Source organism: Salmo trutta, chromosome 1 (genome assembly GCF_901001165.1).
Source record: "Salmo trutta chromosome 1, fSalTru1.1, whole genome shotgun sequence".
Lineage (NCBI taxonomy): Eukaryota > Metazoa > Chordata > Actinopteri > Salmoniformes > Salmonidae > Salmo > Salmo trutta.
The window spans coordinates 8048378-8070852 of record NC_042957.1 but is presented as its reverse complement, the minus strand read 5'-3'; the positions used below and the strand labels follow the sequence as shown (position 1 = coordinate 8070852).

Here is a 22475-nt window from a genome sequence, read left to right as displayed (position 1 = left end):
TAATATAAACCTAGCATTTAGTTTGGTACAGCAGGGGTTAATATAAACCTAGCATTTAGTTTGGTACAGCAGGGTGAATATAAACCTAGCATTTAGTTTGGTACAGCGGGGGTTAATATAAGCCTAGCATTTAGTTTGATACAGCGGGATTAATATAAACCTAGCATTTAGTTTGGTACAGCGGGGTTAATATAAACCTAGCATTTAGTTTGGTACAGCGGGGTTAATATAAACCTAGCATTTAGTTTGTTACAGCGGGGTTAATATAAACCTAGCATTTAGTTTGGTACAGCGGGGGTTAATATAAACCTAGCATTTAGTTTGGTACAGCGGGGTTAATATAAACCTAGCATTTAGTTTGGTACAGCGGGGTTAATATAAGCCTAGCATTTAGTTTGGTACAGCGGGGGTTAATATAAACCTAGCATTTAGTTTGGTACAGCGGGGGTTAATATAAGCCTAGCATTTAGTTTGATACAGCGGGATTAATATAAACCTAGCATTTAGTTTGGTACAGCGGGGTTAATATAAACCTAGCATTTAGTTTTGGTACAGCGGGGGTTAATATAAGCCTAGCATTTAGTTTGATACAGCGGGATTAATATAAACCTAGCATTTAGTTTGGTACAGCGGGGTTAATATAAACCTAGCATTTAGTTTGGTACAGCGGGGTTAATATAAACCTAGCATTTAGTTTGTTACAGCGGGGTTAATATAAACCTAGCATTTAGTTTGGTACAGCGGGGGTTAATATAAACCTAGCATTTAGTTTGGTACAGCGGGGGTTAATATAAACCTAGCATTTAGTTTGATACAGCGGGATTAATATAAACCTAGCATTTAGTTTGGTACAGCGGGGTTGATATAAACCTAGCATTTAGTTTGGTACAGCGGGGTTAATATAAACCTAGCATTTAGTTTGTTACAGCGGGGTTAATATAAACCTAGCATTTAGTTTGGTACAGCGGGGGTTAATATAAACCTAGCATTTAGTTTGGTACAGCAGGGGTTAATATAAACCTAGCATTTAGTTTGGTACAGCGGGGTTAATATAAACCTAGCATTTAGTTTGGTACAGCGGGGGTTAATATAAACCTAGCATTTAGTTTGGTACAGCAGGGTTAATATAAACCTAGCATTTAGTTTGGTACAGCGGGGGTTAATATAAACCTAGCATTTAGTTTGGTACAGTGGGGGTTAATATAAACCTAGCATTTAGTTTGGTACAGCGGGGTTAATATAAACCTAGCATTTAGTTTGGTACAGCGGGGTTAATATAAACCTAGCATTTAGTTTGGTACAGCGGGGTTAATATAAACCTAGCATTTAGTTTGGTACAGCGGGGTTAATATAAACCTAGCATTTAGTTTGGTACAGCGGGGTTAATATAAACCTAGCATTTAGTTTGGTACAGCGGGGTTAATATAAACCTAGCATTTAGTTTGGTACAGCGGAGTTAATATAAACCTAGCATTTAGTTTGGTACAGCGGGGTTAATATAAACCTAGCATTTAGTTTGTTAGAGCAGGGGTTAATATAAACCTAGCATTTAGTTTGGTACAGCGGGGGTTAATATAAACCTAGCATTTAGTTTGATACAGCAGGGTTAATATAAACCTAGCATTTAGTTTGGTACAGCGGGAGTTAATATAAACCTAGCATTTAGTTTGGTACAGCGGGGTTAATATAAACCTAGCATTTAGTTTGGTACAGCGGGAGTTAATATAAACCTAGCATTTAGTTTGGTACAGCGGGGTTAATATAAACCTAGCATTTAGTTTGGTACAGCGGGGTTAATATAAACCTAGCATTTAGTTTGATACAGCGGGGTTAATATAAACCTAGCATTTAGTTTGGTACAGCGGGGTTAATATAAACCTAGCATTTAGTTTGGTACAGCGGGGTTAATATAAACCTAGCATTTAGTTTGGTACAGCGGGGTTAATATAAACCTAGCATTTAGTTTGATACAGCGGGGTTAATATAAACCTAGCATTTAGTTTGATACAGCGGGGTTAATATAACCTAGCATTTAGTTTGGTACAGCGGGGTTAATATAAACCTAGCATTTAGTTTGGTACAGCGGGGTTAATATAAACCTAGCATTTAGTTTGGTACAGCGGGGTTAATATAAACCTAGCATTTAATTTGGTACAGCGGGGTTAATATAAACCTAGCATTTAGTTTGGTACAGCAGGGGTTAAAATTAAACTTGATCTCACTAGTACCATACATAGAGAGAACGGTGCTCAGATCAGAGGAGACGACCTTCTTTGAGCCAGTCGAAATCGCGCATCAATGTCATCATCATGGACATATCCAAGTAAATGCGGATAGAAAAAAATGCTCAAACAAACGAAAATGTAGCTATTGATTGCAGGTTCAACATTTGACATGACTAAGTTAGCTGAGCTAGCTAGCTATCAACTGACTTTATCCAGCCTGCATAGCAACCATTTTGTTTAGAATGGAAGACCCAGTCCTATTGCATAGCAACTATGCAAAACATTTTTTTTTATGACCTGCTCATGTCTGTAGCAGTGCTGTAGCGCAAAAACAGTAACAGGTCAATTGCTATGTCGTCGGGCCAAACAAGTAAATGTACCTCTGACTATATTCATTATGTCATTTAAGAACAAATTCTTATTTACAATGATGGCCTACCGGGGAACAGTGAGTTAACTGCCTTGTTCAGGTGCAGAACGGCTGATTTTTACCTTGTCAGCTCAGGGATTCAAACCACCAACCTTTTAGTTACAGGCCCAACTCTCTAACCACTAGGCTACATGGCTCCCCCTTCTTGCCATTCCAATTATACAGCACTGCCTCTTGAGCCTTATTGCTTAGTTAATTATGTGTATGGGTATAATTATCTCCACATATACAAAGACTCTGCCCCAGGCACTATAACTCCATCAGGTAATATAACCCCATCAGGTATTATAACCACTATAATCCCACCAGGTAATATAACCCCATCAGGTACTATAACCCCATCAGGTATTATAACCCCATCAGGTACTATAACCCCACCAGGTATTATAACCCCATCAGGTACTATAACCCCATCAGGCACTATAACTCCATCAGGTAATATAACCCCATCAGGTACTATAACCACTATAACCCCATCAGGTACTATAACCCCCTCAGGTACTATAACCCCATCAGGTACTATAACCACTATAACCCCATCAGGTATTATAACCACTATAACCCCATCAGGTACTATAACCCCATCAGGTACTATAACCCCATCTGGTACTATAACCACTATAACCCCATCAGGTATTATAACCACTATAACCCCATCAGGTACTATAACCCCATCAGGTACTATAACCCCATCAGGTACTATAACCACTATAACCCCATCAGGTACTATAACCCCATCAGGTACTATAACCCCATCAGGTACTATAACCACTATAACCCCATCAGGTATTATAACCACTATAACCCCATCAGGTATTATAACCACTATAACCCCATCAGGTACTATAGCCACTATAACCCCATCAAGTACTATAACCACTATAACCCCATCAGGTACTATAACCCCATCAGGTACTATAACCACTATAACCCCATCAGGTACTATAACCACTATAACCCCATCAGGTATTATAACCACTATAACCCCATCAGGTACTATAACCACTATAACCCTACCAGGTACTATAACCACTATAACCCCATCAGGTACTATAACCCCATCAGGTATTATAACCACTATAACCCGATCAGGTAATATAACCACTATAACCCCATCAGGTAATATAACCACTATAACCCCATCAGGTAATATAACCACTATAACCCCATCAGGTACTATAACCCCATCAGGCACTATAACTCCATCAGGTAATATAACCACTATAACCCCATCAGGTAATATAACCCCGTCAGGTAATATAACCACTATAACCCCATCAGGAAATATAACCCCATCAGGTAATATAACCACTATAACCCCATCAGGTAATATAACCACTATAACCCCATCAGGTAATATAACCACTGTAACCCCATCAGGTACTATAACCACTATAACCCCATCAGGTAATATAACCACTATAAGCCCATCAGGTACTATAACCACTATAACCCCATCAGGTAATATAACCACTATAACTCCATCAGGTAATATAACTACTATAACCCCACCAGGTACTATAACCACTATAACTCCATCAGGTACTATAACCACTATAACCCCATCAGGTACTATAACCCCATCAGGTACTATAACTCCATCAGGTAATATAACCACTATAACCCCACCAGGTACTATAACCCCTATAACCCCATCAGGTACTATAACCCCACCAGGTACTATAACCACTATAACCCCATCAGGTACTATAACCACTATAACCCCATCAGGTAATATAACCACTATAACCCCATCAGGTAATATAACCACTATAACCCCATCAGGTACTATAACCACTATAACCCCATCAGGTACTATAACCACTATAACCCCATCAGGTACTATAACCACTATAACCCCATCAGGTACTATAACCACTATAACCCCATCAGGTAGTATAACCACTATAACCCCATCAGGTACTATAACCACTATAACCCCATCAGGTAATATAACCACTATAACCCCACCAGGTACTATAACCACTATAACCCCATCAGGTACTATAACCCCATCAGGTAGTATAACCACTATAACCCCATCAGGTACTATAACCACTATAACCCCATCAGGTACTATAACCCCATCAGGTACTATAACCACTATAACCCCATCAGGTAGTATAACCACTATAACCCCATCAGGTAATATAACCACTATAACCCCATCAGGTACTATAACCCCATCAGGTACTATAACTACTATAACCCCACCAGGTATTATAACCCCATCAGGTATTATAACCCCATCAGGTACTATAACCACTATAACCCCATCAGGTACTATAACCCCATCAGGTAGTATTACCACTATAACCCCATCAGGTAATATAACCACTATAACCCCATCAGGTACTATAACTACTATAACCCCACCAGGTATTATAACCCCATCAGGTATTATAACCCCATCAGGTACTATAACCACTATAACCCCATCAGGTACTATAACCCCATCAGGTAATATAACCACTATAACCCCATCAGGTATTATAACCACTATAACCCCATCAGGTACTATAACCCCATCAGGTATTATAACCACTACAACCCCATCAGGTACTATAACCCCATCAGGTATTATAACCACTATAACCCCATCAGGTACTATAACCACTATAACCCCATCAGGTACTATAACCCCATCAGGTATTATAACCCCATCAGGTACTATAACCCCATCAGGTAGTATAACCACTATAACCCTACCAGGTACTATAACCCCATCAGGTATTATAACCACTATAACCCCATCAGGTAGTATAACCACTATAACCCCATCAGGTACTATAACCCCATCAGGTATTATAACCACTATAACCCCATCAGGTATTATAACCACTATAACCCCATCAGGTACTATAACCCCATCAGGTATTATAACCCCATCAGGTACTATAACCCCATCAGGTAGTATAACCACTATAACCCTACCAGGTACTATAACCCCATCAGGTATTATAACCACTATAACCCCATCAGGTAGTATAACCACTATAACCCCATCAGGTACTATAACCCCATCAGGTATTATAACCACTATAACCCCATCAGGTATTATAACCACTATAACCCCATCAGGTACTATAACCCCATCAGGTATTATAACCCCATCAGGTACTATAACCCCATCAGGTAGTATAACCACTATAACCCTACCAGGTACTATAACCCCATCAGGTATTATAACCACTATAACCCCATCAGGTTATAAATGGTCTCTGGAAGTTTATTTCACTGCCCAAACACATCTTGGTCCCATCTTCCGTCAGCCTTCTTATCTCTGGTCTTAGGTGACAGGTTCTCCAACAGTCATGCCACACAGTCTGACTAGCCGTTTGTACTAAGATATTTTGAAACAATGGATGTGCTTCATTGTGAAGGATGCTGAAGTGCCTGAGGCAGCGGCTGTATATCTCTTTGTCGTAAAAGACAGCATGCATCAATGTCTCTAGATTGACATAGACATTGCTATGGCAGACACATTTCGACTCCGTTGATCCCCTATCTGTCATTGAAAAAGGGTTATAGGGACCACTGCAGAATTTAGATTAACGGCTGTTTGGGTTCTTCCCCTCTTTGTGATTGGTCAGTTGGAGCGGTAGCCACATTCGCTATGGGCAGGCGTTCCGTCTGCGTCACCTGTCCACCGGTCACTACCTGGCGCTGACCGAAGAACATGGTCTGGTCTTACAGGAGAGAGAGAAGTCTGATACCAAGTCCACCTCTTTCTGCTTCAGGGCTACCAAGGTTTGTTCCCGACAAATACCAACACTATTAAGTCTTTTAATCATTCTTTGTCTTTCAAAGTAAACTTTGTTTTACATTTTCTCACAAAAAGGTGGATTGCAGTGTGTTGTGGGTAAAACTAGGGCTGTGACGATACCAGTATTGCACAAGTTTTTTTCCATAGCAAAAAATAAAAACACGAAGCCTGCTGTTTGTAAAATATGGAGTACTTTAGCTGGGAAAATACATAAATGTGACTCTGGATGACAACATAATGATGTTTGATTCCAACATTAGAGCTGTTTTCCTAAAGGAGTTAAATCCGCTTCATCCCAGCCGTAGGTAAAGCCATGGTATTTTCTAGAGAAAAGACTGTACCGTGCCTGAAAAAGGTCAGCGCACACAAAGACACACCTATATTTTTTAAGAGCACGTAAGAGTTATCCTTTTACTTTTAAAAGGTCATCCTTGTACCCTATACACAACAATCAGTTACATTCTAGTCCATAACGCTGAAATGCCAAGGAACGGTTGAAGGCAAGTCACACAGTCCATTAACAACCCAACCAATCAACACAAACCAAGGTGTATGGGGAACCAATAGAATTAGAATGCGTTGTAATTATACGGCGGAACCTTCATTGCATTCTACAACCACAGGGCATGGCCAGGAAGGATATGAAGAAGCAAACAGATGGACACTATCTCTGTCTGTCTGTCTGTCTGTCTGTCTGTCTGTCTGTCTGTCTGTCTGTCTGTCTGTCTGTCTGTCTGTCTGTCTGTCTGTCTGTCTGTCTGTCTGTCTGTCTGTCTGTCTGTCTGTCTGTCTGTCTGTCTGTCTGTCTGTCTGTCTGTCTGTAACTGACTGGACCCACTTCTCAATACTTAGGTCACTTTTTCAAAACTCTTCACACAGTTCTCCTAACCAGCTTTCAGCTTGGCACAGCAGTTAATTTCTCATTCAAAATGCACTAAAACTACCAAAACACTTCATACATGTCTCAAATCAACTCATTCTTCCATAATACTAGCAAAGGTTGTCACCCAACAAGCACACATTGTCACTCATAAAACAATGACCTACAAAACACTAACAACAGGTAGCACTACACAATGTTTTCTTTACAAAACAATAATGACACCTCTCTACTGTTTAGAATTCACTGCAGTATATGTTACAGGAATGACACCTCTCTACTGTTTAGAATTCACTGCAGTATATGTTACAGGAATGACACCTCTCTACTGTTTAGAATTCACTGCAGTATATGTTACAGGAACGACACCTCTCTACTGTTTAGAATTCACTGCATTATATGTTACAGGAATGACACCTCTCTACTGTTTAGAATTCACTGCAGTATATGTTACAGGAATGACACCTCTCTACTGTTTAGAATACACTGCAGTATATGTTACAGGAACGACACCTCTCTACTGTTTAGAATTCACTGCAGTATATGTTACAGGAATGACACCTCTCTACTGTTTAGAATTCACTGCAGTATATGTTATAGGAATGAATCAGACATGATGCAATATGCTTCAATATGTTTTATGTCATTTTTTGGCATTGAGTGATTCCAAAATACAAGAATTTGGATATACACCATCTACCGATATAGATACAGTAGCAATGCTAGTCAACCTTGTCTTCTGCATTTGGCCACAGGGTCTCATCCACATCACATTTTATGTCATCTTGGGCAATCCACCTAGGAAGAATCTTTTGGCATGTCTGATCCATCCCTGGCAATCTTCTGCAGATATGTCCAGGCATCCAGCATTCATTGCGTCCAGGAGGGACATTTGATTATGTGGATGATGGTCATAAACCTTCCACCTCCATGAGGAAAATAATTCCTCTATGGGGTTGAGGAATGGAGAGTAAGGAAGGAGGAAAAGTGACATCATCCTGGGATGGGCTGCAAACCACTCTGTGACTGTACGGGAGTGGTGAAATGACACATTGTCCCATACAATTACAAACGTTGTCCGATTTGGCCTCACTGCAACCCTTTCCTCACCTGGCACAACCCTTCCATAGAGGTCATCCAGGAATGAAATGAGACGCTCGGTGTTGTATGGTCCAATTAGCGGTTTGTGTAACAGCAATCCATCAGAGGATACTGCTGCACACATTGTGATGTTGGCACCCCTCTGGCCCGGGACATCCACTGTGACTCTCTTCCCAATCACATTCCTTCCTCGCCGCCTTGTTTTGGCCAAGTTGAAACCAGCCTCATCCACAAAGATGAATATGTGGGGTGTTTGCCTGGCTTCAATCTCCATGATTATCTAAAATAAATCCACAAGGCAACATAAGAGTTAGGCTATTATGGTAGTTTACATTATACCTAAAAACATGCCATTGTGTGCCTCTGCCCTGTTTGGTTTAGTTCAAAACCAGATCTGTATTTTATAGTCATCTGACCTGGACATATTGGTTCCTGAGTTACTTGACTCGTTCAGTTCCTCTCAAAGGGGACAGTGTACAACTGCTTCATCCTGACTTGATGTTGTTTCAGGACTCTAGAAATAGTTGTTATGCTTACATTGTGAATATTTCCAAATGTAATATTGCCTACCAACACTCTGTCCCGAATCTCTGTCAGTTTTATGCCATTGTTTTTGATGACCATATCAACGATTGCAGTTTCCTGCACAGCAGTGAAAATCCTACCTCTCCCACCTATAGGAGTTAACCGTTAAGCAGAAATACAAAAACAATTACACACAAGTAAGTTTGGAGGCTTTGCTCAATTTACTTCTGTAATGTTTCAGTCAGATGCCCTTGCAGAACGCACATCTTACCTGTTGTTTTGCCGGAAATTTCTCACAATAGATGCCACTGTTGAGAGTAGCAGATTTGGCTGCACTCTCAGACCAGCCTCTTTCATTGATAGACCATGATTTATTACATGATCAATTATAGTAGCCCTAATCTCATCTGAGACTACAGCTCTTGATCTTCCTCTCAGTCTTCTTCCACCACGCATAAGTACTCCTCTTCCTCTCCCTCTCCCAGACACTCTTCTTCCTCTGTCAGAGTTTTGAAAAAGTGACCTAAGTATTGAGAAATGGGTCCTAGCCATTGTAAAAAACTGTAATCGGTTCCTCTTTACCTGCTGTAATCAGCAGCCAGCATTCAAATCTGATGAGGTGTGAATAGGTTCTGTGTGTGTGTGTGTGTGTGTGTGTGTGTGTGTGTGTGTGTGTGTGTGTGTGTGTGTGTGTGTGTGTGTGTGTGTGTGTGTGTGTGTGTGCATGCCATTAGTGGTTCTGACCTCAAAATGCTGTTACTGTTTCCCTGTGGCGAGTAATGAATATGCTCTCTAACATGCCTCTCTGATTAGTGTGTAATCTTCATTTGTTATGTGTGTGTGTGTGTGTGTGTGTGTGCGTGCGTGCTCCCTCCCACAGGAAAAGATAGAGTCAGGTACAAAGAATCGAGACATAGAAGGTATGGGAGTAGCAGAGATCAAGTATGGGGACTCCGCCTGCTTCGTGATGCACGTGGCTACAGGCCTGTGGCTGTCCTACCAGGCGCCTGACGCTAAAGCCTCCCGCATAGGACCCCTGAAGAGAAGGGTGGGTTATTATACATGTTCACTGTACTGATGGTGTGGTAGAAGTGTGTAAAAGTCACAACCTTGTTCTTTGAATAAATGTACTTTCAAATAATAATTGAAGCGGAGATCAGCAGTTGAAACAATAACTAAGCGTTCTGTTTCGGTAAAAAGCTGAGGGACGGGGCTGGAGAAATGTAACCACTCTCAAATTCATAGACAGAGCTATGGATGCAAGGACTGACCATGCATGATATACAAATGATAGTTTTAACCATGTTTTGAGGCTACACAGTGTTTCTTTAACATCGGAGTAAAATAAGCTTATATTTTAGGTTCTGATGAGGTACGCCATAAGCTCATGAGGTATTTATGGGTTATATTGTGGGTCAATGGGTACATTGATTCTTGAAGTTTAATCATACACTTGTTAACTTGAAAATGAGATGTACTGTAGGTCTGTGGCTAATGAAATCACTGCACTGTATACTACTGTAAGTATGCCTCTCTCAACAGTAGCAGGACGCTGTTCAGTGAAACCAGAGTCGTCATAATAAAATGACTCAATCAGTGTTTATGGTTTAAGCACATTTATACATACTTTATACTACCATAGATGGGTTGGTTGTTTAGCAACAAAACCGACCTGTACATAACTATAGGGTAAACCAGACAGGGTTGGCTTGGATTGTTGATAACTTGTAAACTAGATTTTGTCTCCAATGTTCATTGAAAACATAAATAAAGTTGTACTTTATCTCTCAAATACATCGTTACAGTTGTTGGCTAGCTAGATAGCTAGCAAGCATTTTTTTTTGGCCATATTAGCGAGTCACTTGCGATTCCCCACACATGGCAATTTCTTGTCATTGTTGCTAGATCTCTGGCGATCCAGAATCACAACACACTGACTTCTGCCCCTTTGAAGCATCGTTTATGTAATGTTGTCACCTAACCAGTCTATAAGTGGGGCTCCCGAGTGGCACAGCGGTCTAAGGCACTGCATCTCAGTGCAAGCGGTGTCACTAGGTGTGATATATTCAGCAGACTGCTGGCATTACACATCTGACTAAAAGACTACTGTAGCTCTGCTGGAGTCACTTTTATTGATAACTTTGACACCTTCTGGAAACAGAAGATACTCTACATGAATGACGGAGTCCATCCAAATCATCTTGGCTCCTGGACTCTGTCCACGTATTTCAAGGCTGCGTTGAAACAATAACTGGTAAATGATCCAAGACCAGCTCAGTTAATCCCTACCATTGTGACAATGAGTCATCATAATGCTGCATCAAATGTACATGATCTTAGGGGCATTGGCAAACACAATGTAAGTCATTTAATTTATGTCCTCCTAATTGCACTGAATACCTGTTTATCCTACAGCTATTGTAAGCAGTAATCATGAGCTTATAAACCAAAGTTACACTGTTAGCACTGAGGCGGTGTGCAATAGTAGGAAGACCACTTCATGCAGCTCACCCTGCGCTATCAGCTCCAATGTAAATTACATGAGTAATTCTACCTCTGATAAGCTTCCCAGTAAAGCATTACAAACAATCAAGCAACCCAGAAAGTGCTAAAAATAGCCCATATTAACATACGCAGCCTAAGAAACAAGGTCCATGAAGTCAATAACTTGCTTGTAACAGATAACATTCATAATCTGACTATCTCTGAAACTCACTTAGATAATAGCTTTGATGATACAGTGGTAGCAATACATGGTTATAACATCTACAGAAAAGACAGAAATACCAACAGAGGCGGTGTTGTGGTCTATATTCAGAACCACATTCCTGTAAAGCTTAGAGACGATCTAATGTTAAATACTGTTGAAGTAATGTGGCTACAGGTTCATCTGCCTCACCTAAAGCCCATTCTGGTGGGTAGCTGCTATAGACCACCAAGTGCTAACAGTCAGTATCTGGATAATATGTGTGAAATTCTTGATAATGTTTGTGACATCAACAGAGAAGTATATTTTCTGGGTGATTTAAATATTGACTGGTTATCATCAAGCTGCCCACTCAGGAAAAAACTTCAAACTGTAACCAGTCGCTGCAAACTGGATCAGATTGTCAGTCAACCTACCAGGGTAGTTACAAACAGCCTAGGAATGAAATCATCAACATGTACTGATCACATTTTTACTAAAACTGCAGATATTTGCTTGAAAGCAGTATCCAAATCCATAACATGTAGTGATCACAATATAGTAGCCATATCTAGGAAAACCAAAGTTCCAAAGGCTGGGCCTAATATAGTGTATAAGAGGTTTTGTAGTGATTCTTATGTTGATGATGTAAAGAATATTTGCTGGTCTGTGGTGTGTAATGAGGAGCAACCAGATGCTGCACTTGACGCATTTATGAAACTACTTATTCCAGTTACTAATAAGCACACACCAATTAAGAAAATGACTGTAAAAACTGTTAAATCCCCTTGGATTGATGAGGAATTGAAAAAGTGTATGGTTGAGAGGGATGAGGCTAAGGGTATGGAAATTAAGTCTGGCAGCCCAACTGATTGGCAAACATACTGTAAATTAAGAAATTATGTGACTAAACTAAATAAAACGAAAAGAAACTAAACTATAAAACAATGATAAATTATATAAAGAATGATAGTAAAAAGCTTTGGGGCACCTTAAATGAAATTTTGGGGAAAAAGGCCAACTCAGCTCCTTCATTCATTGAATCAGATGGCTCATTCATCACAAAGCCCACTGATATTGCAAACTACTTTAATGACTTTTTCATTGGCAAGATAAGCAAACTTAGGGATGACATGCCAGCAACAAATGCTGACAATACACAGCCAAGCATATCGGACCAAATTCTGAAAGACAAGAACTGTACTTTTGAATTCCATAGTCAGTGTGGAAGAGGTGAAAAAATTATTGTTGTCTATCAACAATGACAAGCCACCAGGGTCTGACAATCTAGATGGAAAATTACTGAGAATAATAGCAGATGATATTGCCACTCCTATTTGCCACATCTTAAATTTAAGACTACTAGAGAGCGTGTGCCCTCAGGCCTGGAGGGAAGCTAAAGTCATTCCGCTACCCAAGAATAGTAAAGCCCCCTTTACTGGCTCAAATAGCCGACCAATCAGCCTGTTACCAACCCTTAGTAAACTTCTGGAAAAAATGGTGTTTGACCAGATACAATGCTATTTTACAGTAAACAAATTGACAACAGAATTTCAGTATGCTTATAGTGAAGGACACTCAACAAGCACAGCACTTACACAAATGACTGATGATTGGCTGAGAGAAATTGATGATAAAATGATTGTGGGGGCTGTCTTGTTATACTTCAGTGCAGCTTTTAACATTATTGATCATAGTCTGATGCTAGAAAAACTTATGTGTTATGGCTTTACTCCCCCTGATATAATGTGGATAAAGAGTTACTTGTCTAACAGAATACAGAGGGTGTTCTTTAATGGAAGCCTTTCAAATATAATCCAGTTAGAATCAGGAATTCCCCAGGGTAGCTGTTTAGGCCCCTTGATTTTTCAATTTTTACTAATGACATGCCACTGACTTTGAGTAAAGCCAGAGTTTCTATGTATGTGGATGACTCAACACTATCACGTCAGCTACTACAGCGACTGAAATGACTGCAACACTCAACAAACAGCTGCAGTTAGTTTCAGAGTGGGTGGCAAGGAATAAGTTAGTGCTAAATATTTCTAAAACGAAAAATATTGTATTTGGAACAAAACACTCACTAAACCCTTGGAGTAACACTAGATTGTAAACTGTCATGGTCAAAACATATTGATGCAGTAGTAGCTAAGATGGGGAGAAGTCTGTCTATAGTAAAGCGATGCTCTGCCTTCTTAACAACACTATCAACAAGGCAGGTCCTACAGGCCCTAGTTTTGTCGCACCTTGACTACTGTTCAGTCGTGTGGTCAGGTTCCACAAAAAAGGACTTAGGAAAATTGCAATTGGCTCAGAACAGGGCAGCACGGTTTGCCATTGGATGTACAAAGAGAGCTAATAAAGATAATATGCATGTCAATCTGTCCTGGCTGAAAGTGGAGGAGAGATTGACTTCATCATTACTTTTATTTATGAGAGGTATTGACATGTTGAATGCACTGAGCTGTCTGTCTAAACTACTGGCACACAGCTTGGATACCCATGCATACCACACAAGACATGCCACCAGAGGTCTCTTCACAGTCCCCAAGTCCAGAACAGACTATGGGAGGCACACTGTTCTACATAAAGCCATGACTACATGGAACTCTATTCCTCATCAAGTAACTGATGCAAGCAGTAAAATTAGATATAAAAAGACAGATAAAAAAACACCTTATAGAACTGCAAGGACTGTGAAGCAACACAAATATTGGCACAGACACACGCGCGCACACACACACACACACACACACACACACACACACACACACACACACACACACACACACACACATACAATAACATACGCACTATACATACACATGGATTTAGTACTGTAGATATGTGGTAGTGGTGGAGTAGGGGCATGAGGGCACACAGTGTGTTGTGAAATCTGTGAATGTATTGTTATGTTTTAAAATTGTATAAACTGCCTTAGTTTTGCTGGACCCCAGGAAGATTAGCTGCTGCTTTGGCATAATAAATACAAATACAAATACTACAGTCCCTGGTTCGAATCCAGGCTGTATCACATCCAGCCATGATTGGGAGTCCCATGGGGCGGCGCACAATTGGCCCAGCGTCATCCGGGTTTGGCCAGGGTAGGCCGTCATTGTAAATAAGAATTTGTTCTTAACTGACTTGCCTGTTTAAATACAGTTGAAGTTGGAAGTTTACATACACCTTAGCCAAATACATTTGAACTCAGTTTTTCACAATTCCTGACTTTTAATCCTAGTAAACATTCCCTGTCTTAGGTCAGTTAGGATCACCGCTTTATTTTAAGAATGTGAAATGTCAGAATAATGGTAGAGACAATGGTTTATTTCAGCTTTTATTTCTTTCATCACATTCCCAGTGGGTCAGAAGTTTACATGCACTCAATTAGTATTTGGTAGCATTGCCTTTAAATTGTTTCACTTGAGTCAAATGTTTCGGGTAGCCTTCCACAAGCTTCCCACAATAAGGTGGGTGAATTTTGGCCCATTTTTCCTGACAGAGCTGGTGTAACTGAGTCAGATTTGTAGGCCTCCTTGCTCACACACACTTTTTCAGTTCTGCCCACAAATGTTCTATAGGATTGAGGTCAGGGCTTTGTGATGGCCACTCCAATACCTTGACTTTGTTGTCCTTAAGCCATTTTGACACAACTTTGGAAGTATGCTTGGGGTCATTGTCCATTTGGAAGACCCATTTGCAACCAAGCTTTAACTTCCTGACTGATGTCTTGAGATGTTGCTTCAATATATCCACATAATTTTCCTTCCACATGATGCCATCTATTTTGTGACATGCACCAGTTCCTCCTGCAGCAAAGCACCCCCACAACATGAGGCTGCCACCCCCGTGCTTCACGGTTGGGATGGTGTTCTTCGGCTTGCAAGCATCCCCCTTTTTCCTCCAGACATAACGATGGAGTCGTGAGTTATATTTTTGTTTCATCAGACCAGAGGACATTTCTCCAGAAAGTATGATCTTTGTTCCCATGTGCAGTTGCGTAGTCCGGCTTTTTTATGGCGGTTTTGGAGCAGTGGCTTCTTCCTTGCTGAGCGGCCTTTCAGGTTATATCGTTATAGGACCCGTTTTACTGTGGATATAGATACTTTTGTACCTGTATCCTCCAGCATCTTCACAAGGTCCTTTGCTGTTGTTCTGGGATTGATTTGCACTTTTCGCACCAAAGTACGTTCATCTCTAGGAGACAGAATGCGTCTCCTTTCTTAGCGGTATTTTATGACGGCTGCGTGGTCCCATGGTGTTTATACTTGGGTACTATTGTTTGTACAGGTGAACCTTCAGGCGTTTGGAAATTGCTCCCAAGGATGAACCAGACTTGTGGAGGTCTCCCATTTTCTTTCTGAGGTCTTGGATAATTTATTTTGATTTTCCCATGAAGTCAGGCAAAGAGGCACTGAGTTTGAAGGTAGGCCTTGAAATACACCTCCAATTGACTCAAATGATGTCAATTAGCCTATCAGAAGCTTCTAAAGCCATGACATCATTTTCTGGAATTTTCCAAGCTGTTTAAAGGCACAGTCAACTTAGTGTATGTGAACTTCTGACCCACTGGAATTGTGATACAGTGAATTATAAGTGAAATAATCTGTCTGTAAACAATTCTTGGAAAAATTACTTGTGTGATGCACAAAGTCGATGTCCTAACCAACTTGGCAAGACTATAGTTTGGCAAGACTATAGACTATAGTTTTAATGACTCCAACCTAAGTGTATGTAAACTTCCGACTTCAACTGTACATAAAAAGTAGTGGGCTCATCTGGTGTGGGTGTTGCATATTGGAACAGACCATAGGTGAAAAAAGAGTCCCTATAAAGAGATGACCTAATCAGTGGATTAAAGGCTTGTGGGATAGTTTCCCACTGTGAGTTACACTGTACCAGCTGGCTTGTGACCTGGCCTGTGAGCAGAGCAGAGGTGGTGTTTGTTGTCTCTGGCCACTGGCCCAGGATGAGCTGCATAATACCCAGCGGAGAAAGGGAGATGGAGAGAGAGAAGAACCAGTGGGAAGAGAGAGAGAGATAGATAGATAGATAGATAGATAGATAGATAGATAGATAGAGAGAAGAGCTGCTGGGAAGGGAGAGATAGATAGGTAGAGAGGAGAGCTGGTGGGAAGGGAGAGAGAGATAGAGGAGAGCTGGTGGGAAAGGAAGATAGAGAGAAGAGCTGGTGGCAGAGCTGCTAACTCTCCCGCTTTGGCCTTGAGACACGCATTTGACCCTCTTCTCAGAGCACACCTCTTATATCTCACTTACTGAAAAGCTTTTATTTTTCTAATTAGTCCATTGTATAGTCAGCATGTTAACTTATCAACTGTGCTCCAAATCGTTTTGAAATAGGAGCATCTGTACCTTCAATTTAACATCACGAGCTGAACCTTTATTATTGTCCTGTCTTGCCACAACACATTGCAACACATTGAAACATATGATTGGTCTAGTCATGTAAAGGATCAAGGGAATTGGATGCATGTTTTTAAGAAACTCCCCTCTAGATTAGAGTGGCGCTGAATGGAGGGAACGTTCTCTGCGAAAACTGTAAAAAGAGCAGCACGAGAGCGCTGTTTTATGTAAATGTTAAATTAGGTTGCTGTTATTGCCTGACCCTTTTGCAGAATGCAGCCTTTTGACAGCATGTACTAAAGTGGATTTAATCCACACTTACATTAGTCCCCTCGTTTGGTCATTGGCATTTAGGTTGTGACAACGAAAAGGCCGCAGACAGACCTACAGAATGTTTTCACGGGGTTTGTTTTGTAGGGTTTGATTTGTAACTATGAATAAATATTTTTTTTTTTTTTATGTAGGGGCAGATTTATGTCATCTTGCCTTCGGGAGATTTTATTAGCTATTTAATGTATTTAGTCTGATCAGTGGAACAATTCTCATTCTTGAGAATGTGCTGAAATATACTGTAATTAATGTTATAGTCAGCAACAACACTACTGTTATTCCCCATACTTATTCTACTATTCCACTTCTTCCCAGTTCTGCCCGTATCATCACATATTTGAAATCTGATATGCCTTCAGGTGTCTTTGAAAATGAATTATATGAGGGTATTATTGAATAAAGTGTCAAACCACCTAAAAAATATGTCCCCTAAAAATATTTGCATAATTAACATTTCATCCCCCCAAAATCTCAAAGTAACAAAGTTGTTGAATTTTGAATGTACATTTAATGTTCAAAGCATCCTGAGTACACCTAATTTTCCACCCTGGCCATAGGCCTAAGCCATGTAAAAAACATATTGAAGGAAAATCTTCCTGAGGGACCCCCAGTCCCCCATCTAGGGACTGTGCCAGGGGACAATGAAATTCACATAGAAAATCTCACTCCAAGCTTTCCTCAAACGTTGGCAGCCCTGCGGTGGGGAGGGACAGAGAGAGAGATAGAGAGAGAGAAGAGTCGTTGGGGAAGGAGAGAGAGATGGAGAGAGAGAAGTGCTGGTGGGGAAGGGGAGAGGGATGGAGAGAGAGAAGCGCTGGTGGGGTGGGAGAGAGAGCGAGAGAGAGAGAGAGAGAGAGATGGAGGGAGATAAGAGCTGATGGGGAGGGAGAAAGAGAGATGGAGGGAGATAAGAGCTGGTGGGGAGGGAGCGAGAGGGAGGAGATGGTAGCGAGGGAGAGAAAGGAAAAGACGCTGGGGAGGAAGAGCGAGAGACAGGAGTTGATCCCTCCTCTCTCAGAAAAGATAACTATAACTAACTGTCACCATTCCCCTCTCATTATCACATCTAAATGACCGCGTCATGTGTCCTGACACATCCTGCCTGGGTGGGAGCTACCTGGGGGAGAGGAGGAGACCTAAGCCAACTCACAGCTCAGACAGCTGATATAACACCTCACTTGATTGGATGTGATCAGAACCATGTATTTAGAGAGTTGGGCCAATGTGGTTTCTGCATTATGATGCATTTACATGACACTACAACATTCTATGGCAGCCATGTTAGAACCCCATTAACGTTACATGAGGGATATTTCAACAATGCTATGTAACGGAATGTCTACAATTAGAAAACTATTCAAAACACTCTAAGTACACTATATGGCTCTGCATGTGATTAATGAGTAACAAGGGACATGTTACATTGAGTTGCACAGATACCTGTTTTATGGTAATGTCTGTGTCAAGTACTTCTAATAATGTCTGTCTATATTGTGTGTGTCGTGTATTTGCGAGACAGGCCTGTCTGCATGCTGAGGGTCATATGGACGACGGTCTGACCCTTCAGCGTTGTCAACACGAGGAGGCACGGGCTGTACGCATCATCAGGAACACTACTGTCCTCTTCAGCCACTTCATCAAGTAGGGCTGTGTGTGTGTGTGTGTGTGTGTGTGTGTGTGTGTGTGTGTGTGTGTGTGCTGCATTGGTAACCTAGATAGTTTAAGGACCGTCATCTAATCCAGAAAATACAGAACACGGTTGGACAAATTTTGTATGAGCTAGTTGAATACTACTGAATGCTCCTGAATAATACTAAATGCCCCTGAATACTACTGAATGCTCCTGAAAGCTACTAAATGCTACTGAATGCTACTGAATGCTCCCAAATGCTACCGAATGCTCCAGAATGCTACTGAATGCTCCTGAATGCTACTGAATGCTACTGAATGCTACTGAATGCTCCTGAATGCTACTGAATGCTCCTGAATGCTCCTGAATACTACTGAATGACAAGCCGATTCACATGAACCTGCGCAATAGAGATCCAATCGCAGCTGCAGAACCGATTTTCCTGCTTTTGTGTGATTAGGATTAGTTCTCATGAAGTGACTGATTTCGGAAATGATCTGCTGTAGAATTTGCGCAATGTAATTTGAAAACAATTGAGATGATTTGAGACCATTGTGGATAAGTGATATTAATGTAGCCTATTAACAGTAAATTAGTTTTATGTCACTCTCTTTTTCCCTCTCTCTATCCCTCTCTGCTAACTCCTTTTTCTCACTCTTCCTCTCCCCAAACCTCTCCCTGCCCCTCTCCCTCTTCCCTAGGGGTCTTGACAGTATAGGAAGGGATAAGAATGTGGAGGTGTCTCTGCCTAACTTTGAAGAGGTGTTGCAGACGCTGGATGATCTGATTGAGTATTTCAAACAGCCTGACTCAGAACTGGAACATGAGGAGAAACAAACTCTGCTGAGATCTCTCATCAAACGACAGGACCTCTTCAAAGAGGAGGTGAGCTCCCAGGGCTCCGGGACCTCAGGTTTAATCAGGGTTAAAGGCAGTGCTATATTTGAGCCGGATCCTGCTGGAACAGGATCTGGCACCTCCCAGTTTTGGATTGTTTTGTTCTGGAACCCATTTGCCAGGATCCGGTACGTCTCGTGGCCTGAACAATTATTTTCACTGTTTGCAATGTAAAAATTCTAATTAAAGCAATCAGAGTTAATTCAAGTTGACTCCTCTGTAATTCTCCTGGCTGCCCCTTAAAACACTTAACGTGAAAACGGCCCTGATATTCTAAGAATTGATTCGTGTTGGGCCGGCCTGGGTTCATGGTTTGCACAACATTGTAGCCTACATAGACCAATGCGTGGTCATTGCTGTGGTGAGAGAGAGAATCGCACCAGTATCTCTTACAGAACGAGAAAGAGAATCTCTTTCTATGATCTCTCTCCCTCTCTCTGCTCTGATAGACATGAACCTACAACATTCATCTCTTCAGCGTTGCACTTCATTTATTTCTTTACAGAATCATAGCTGTGGGAAGGGTGCTGGAGTTACTGCAGCACCACTGATGAAGTGAAATACATTTCCCAACGTTATAGAATTACTGCCGTCTGTTCAGAATGAAATGAAATCATTCAAAAGACTACACCAGGAATAGGTCTATAATTTAGCCACAGAGGATCGATAGCTTTAAAAAATATATATATATTTATATATCCTAGCTGTGGCAACGCAATTGGATCCTGCTGAAAAGAGAAGACTAGTCTGTCTGTAGTGCTACCAAATATGTTATCAACGTCCAAATAGGCCTATTGAGCGAACAGTATTGTTTTACATTAAAAAAAGAGAGAGAGAGACTTGAGAGCAACAGCCTTCACAGGTGAGTGAGCTGTGTGTCATTGGGTGAGTCAGTGAAACTGGAAAGTTTGTTTAGGACAATAAGTTCCTCCTCATATTGTACAGTATGTGTTTCTCCTCACACCTAGGCCTAGGTGTCACAGGATCCAACGAAAGTGGCGCCCCTCCTCGGTCGGGCGGCGCTCGGCGGTCGTCGTCGCCGGCCTATTAGCTGCCACCGATCGTTGTTTCAGTTTCGTTTAGTTTGTCTGTCTGTTCCGCACCTGTTTTGTGTATGTCATTAGTGGGGACTTATTTAATGTGTGTTTTCAGTTGGGATTTTGTGCGGGATTGTTTGTTGTCCACTCAGGACGGTGGGCCGTGTGAATGTAGTTGCTTTGCTGGTTGTATTTTGGATGCTTTTGTATTTTTGTGTTTTGCGCTGGCTGACGTCTTATTTCTCTCTTCGGACCGTTTTGCCCTGTGTTTTGGGTTGGTCATTATTATTACGCGCCCTTCTGTTTTGGCGTGACCAGTTTGTTGCCGGAGAAAATAAAGACCGTATACTTTACCTCTGCTCTCTGCGCCTGACTCCAACCACCACTCCTAGAATCGTCTGACAGAATCCCGCACCATCACCTATGGAGTCAGCAGGAGCAGAAGCGCCATCCATGGCTGAGCAGGTCTCCCAACATGCCGGCCTCCTCCACCGCCTAGGCTCGGCCATGGATCAGGTGTTGGCCCGGTTGGAGAGCTGGGAGAGAGGTGCCTCCCCAGCCAGACCAGCTCCGGTCCCTCACCCTACGCACCTATCCACACCCACTGAAGCGGGTGCCGGCGGGATCCGGATTTCACCGCCCAGGGAGTTCGATGGAACGGCCGCTGGGTGCAAGGGGTTCTTGCTCCAACTGGAACTGTACCTGGCGACCGTCCGCCCCCCTCCCTCCGACGAAGAGAGGGTGAGCGTCCTCGTCTCGTGTCTCACGGGTCGAGCCCTGGAATGGGCCAATGCGGTCTGGGAAGGTCCAGACTCGGCCCGGGGTGACTACCCGGAGTTCACCCGCCGCTTCCGGGCGGTTTTCGATCATCCCCCGGAGGGCAGGGCGGCGGGTGAGCTACTATTCCATTTGAGACAGGAGACGAGGACCGCTCAGGATTTCGCATTGGAATTCCGGACTCTCGCCGCTGAATCGGGGTGGAACGAGCGGGCCCTGATAGACCACTATAGGTGTAGCCTTCGCGAGGACGTCCGCCGGGAGCTGGCATGTAGGGACAACACCTCCACTCTGGACCAACTGGTGGATTTGTCCATTAGATTGGACAACCTGCTGGCTGCCCGTGGACGTTCCAGTCGGGGCCTGTTCGTTCCGCCTACCAGTCCTCCCGCTCCACAGCCCATGGAGATAGGGGGGGCTGCACCGAGGAGGACCGGAGGGAGGGGTCTCTCTTGCACCCGCTGTGGACACAGAGGACACACTGTGGACCGGTGCTGGAGAGGTCCCTCCGGGAGTTCGGAGGGCAGGCAGAGCACCGCTTCGCCCCCCCAGGTGAGTCCGCACCAGCCACACCCAGAGCCCCCTGTCGATCACTTGTACACCTCCGTTTGTTTCCCTAATTTTTCCCCTCACTTCCAGTATAAGGCGCTAGTCGATTCAGGTGCAGCTGGGAGTTTTATGGACCAGGGGTTAGCGAAGAGGTTAGGGATCCCCCTGGTTCAGCTGGACCACCCCTTCCCCGTGCACGCCCTAGATAGTCGACCGCTAGGGTCAGGCCAAGTAGGGGAGGTCACAGTGCCACTGGTTATGCAGACGTGGGGGGGTCA

The 22475-nt window shown here is 42.3% G+C and overlaps 1 protein-coding gene across 3 annotated transcripts in view; it reads left to right on the top strand.

Annotated features, from left to right (window-relative positions):
* Window positions 1–22475, top strand: part of ryr3 (ryanodine receptor 3) — a 242265-nt gene that overhangs the window by 65958 nt on the left and 153832 nt on the right. For all 3 annotated transcript variants that reach the window (XM_029704372.1, XM_029704286.1, XM_029704198.1), the window contains 4 exons: window positions 6249–6405; window positions 9808–9975; window positions 18827–18948; window positions 19639–19822. In XM_029704372.1, the coding sequence (XP_029560232.1) occupies window positions 6249–6405; window positions 9808–9975; window positions 18827–18948; window positions 19639–19822 (631 nt within the window). The remainder of the gene's footprint in view (window positions 1–6248; window positions 6406–9807; window positions 9976–18826; window positions 18949–19638; window positions 19823–22475) is intronic.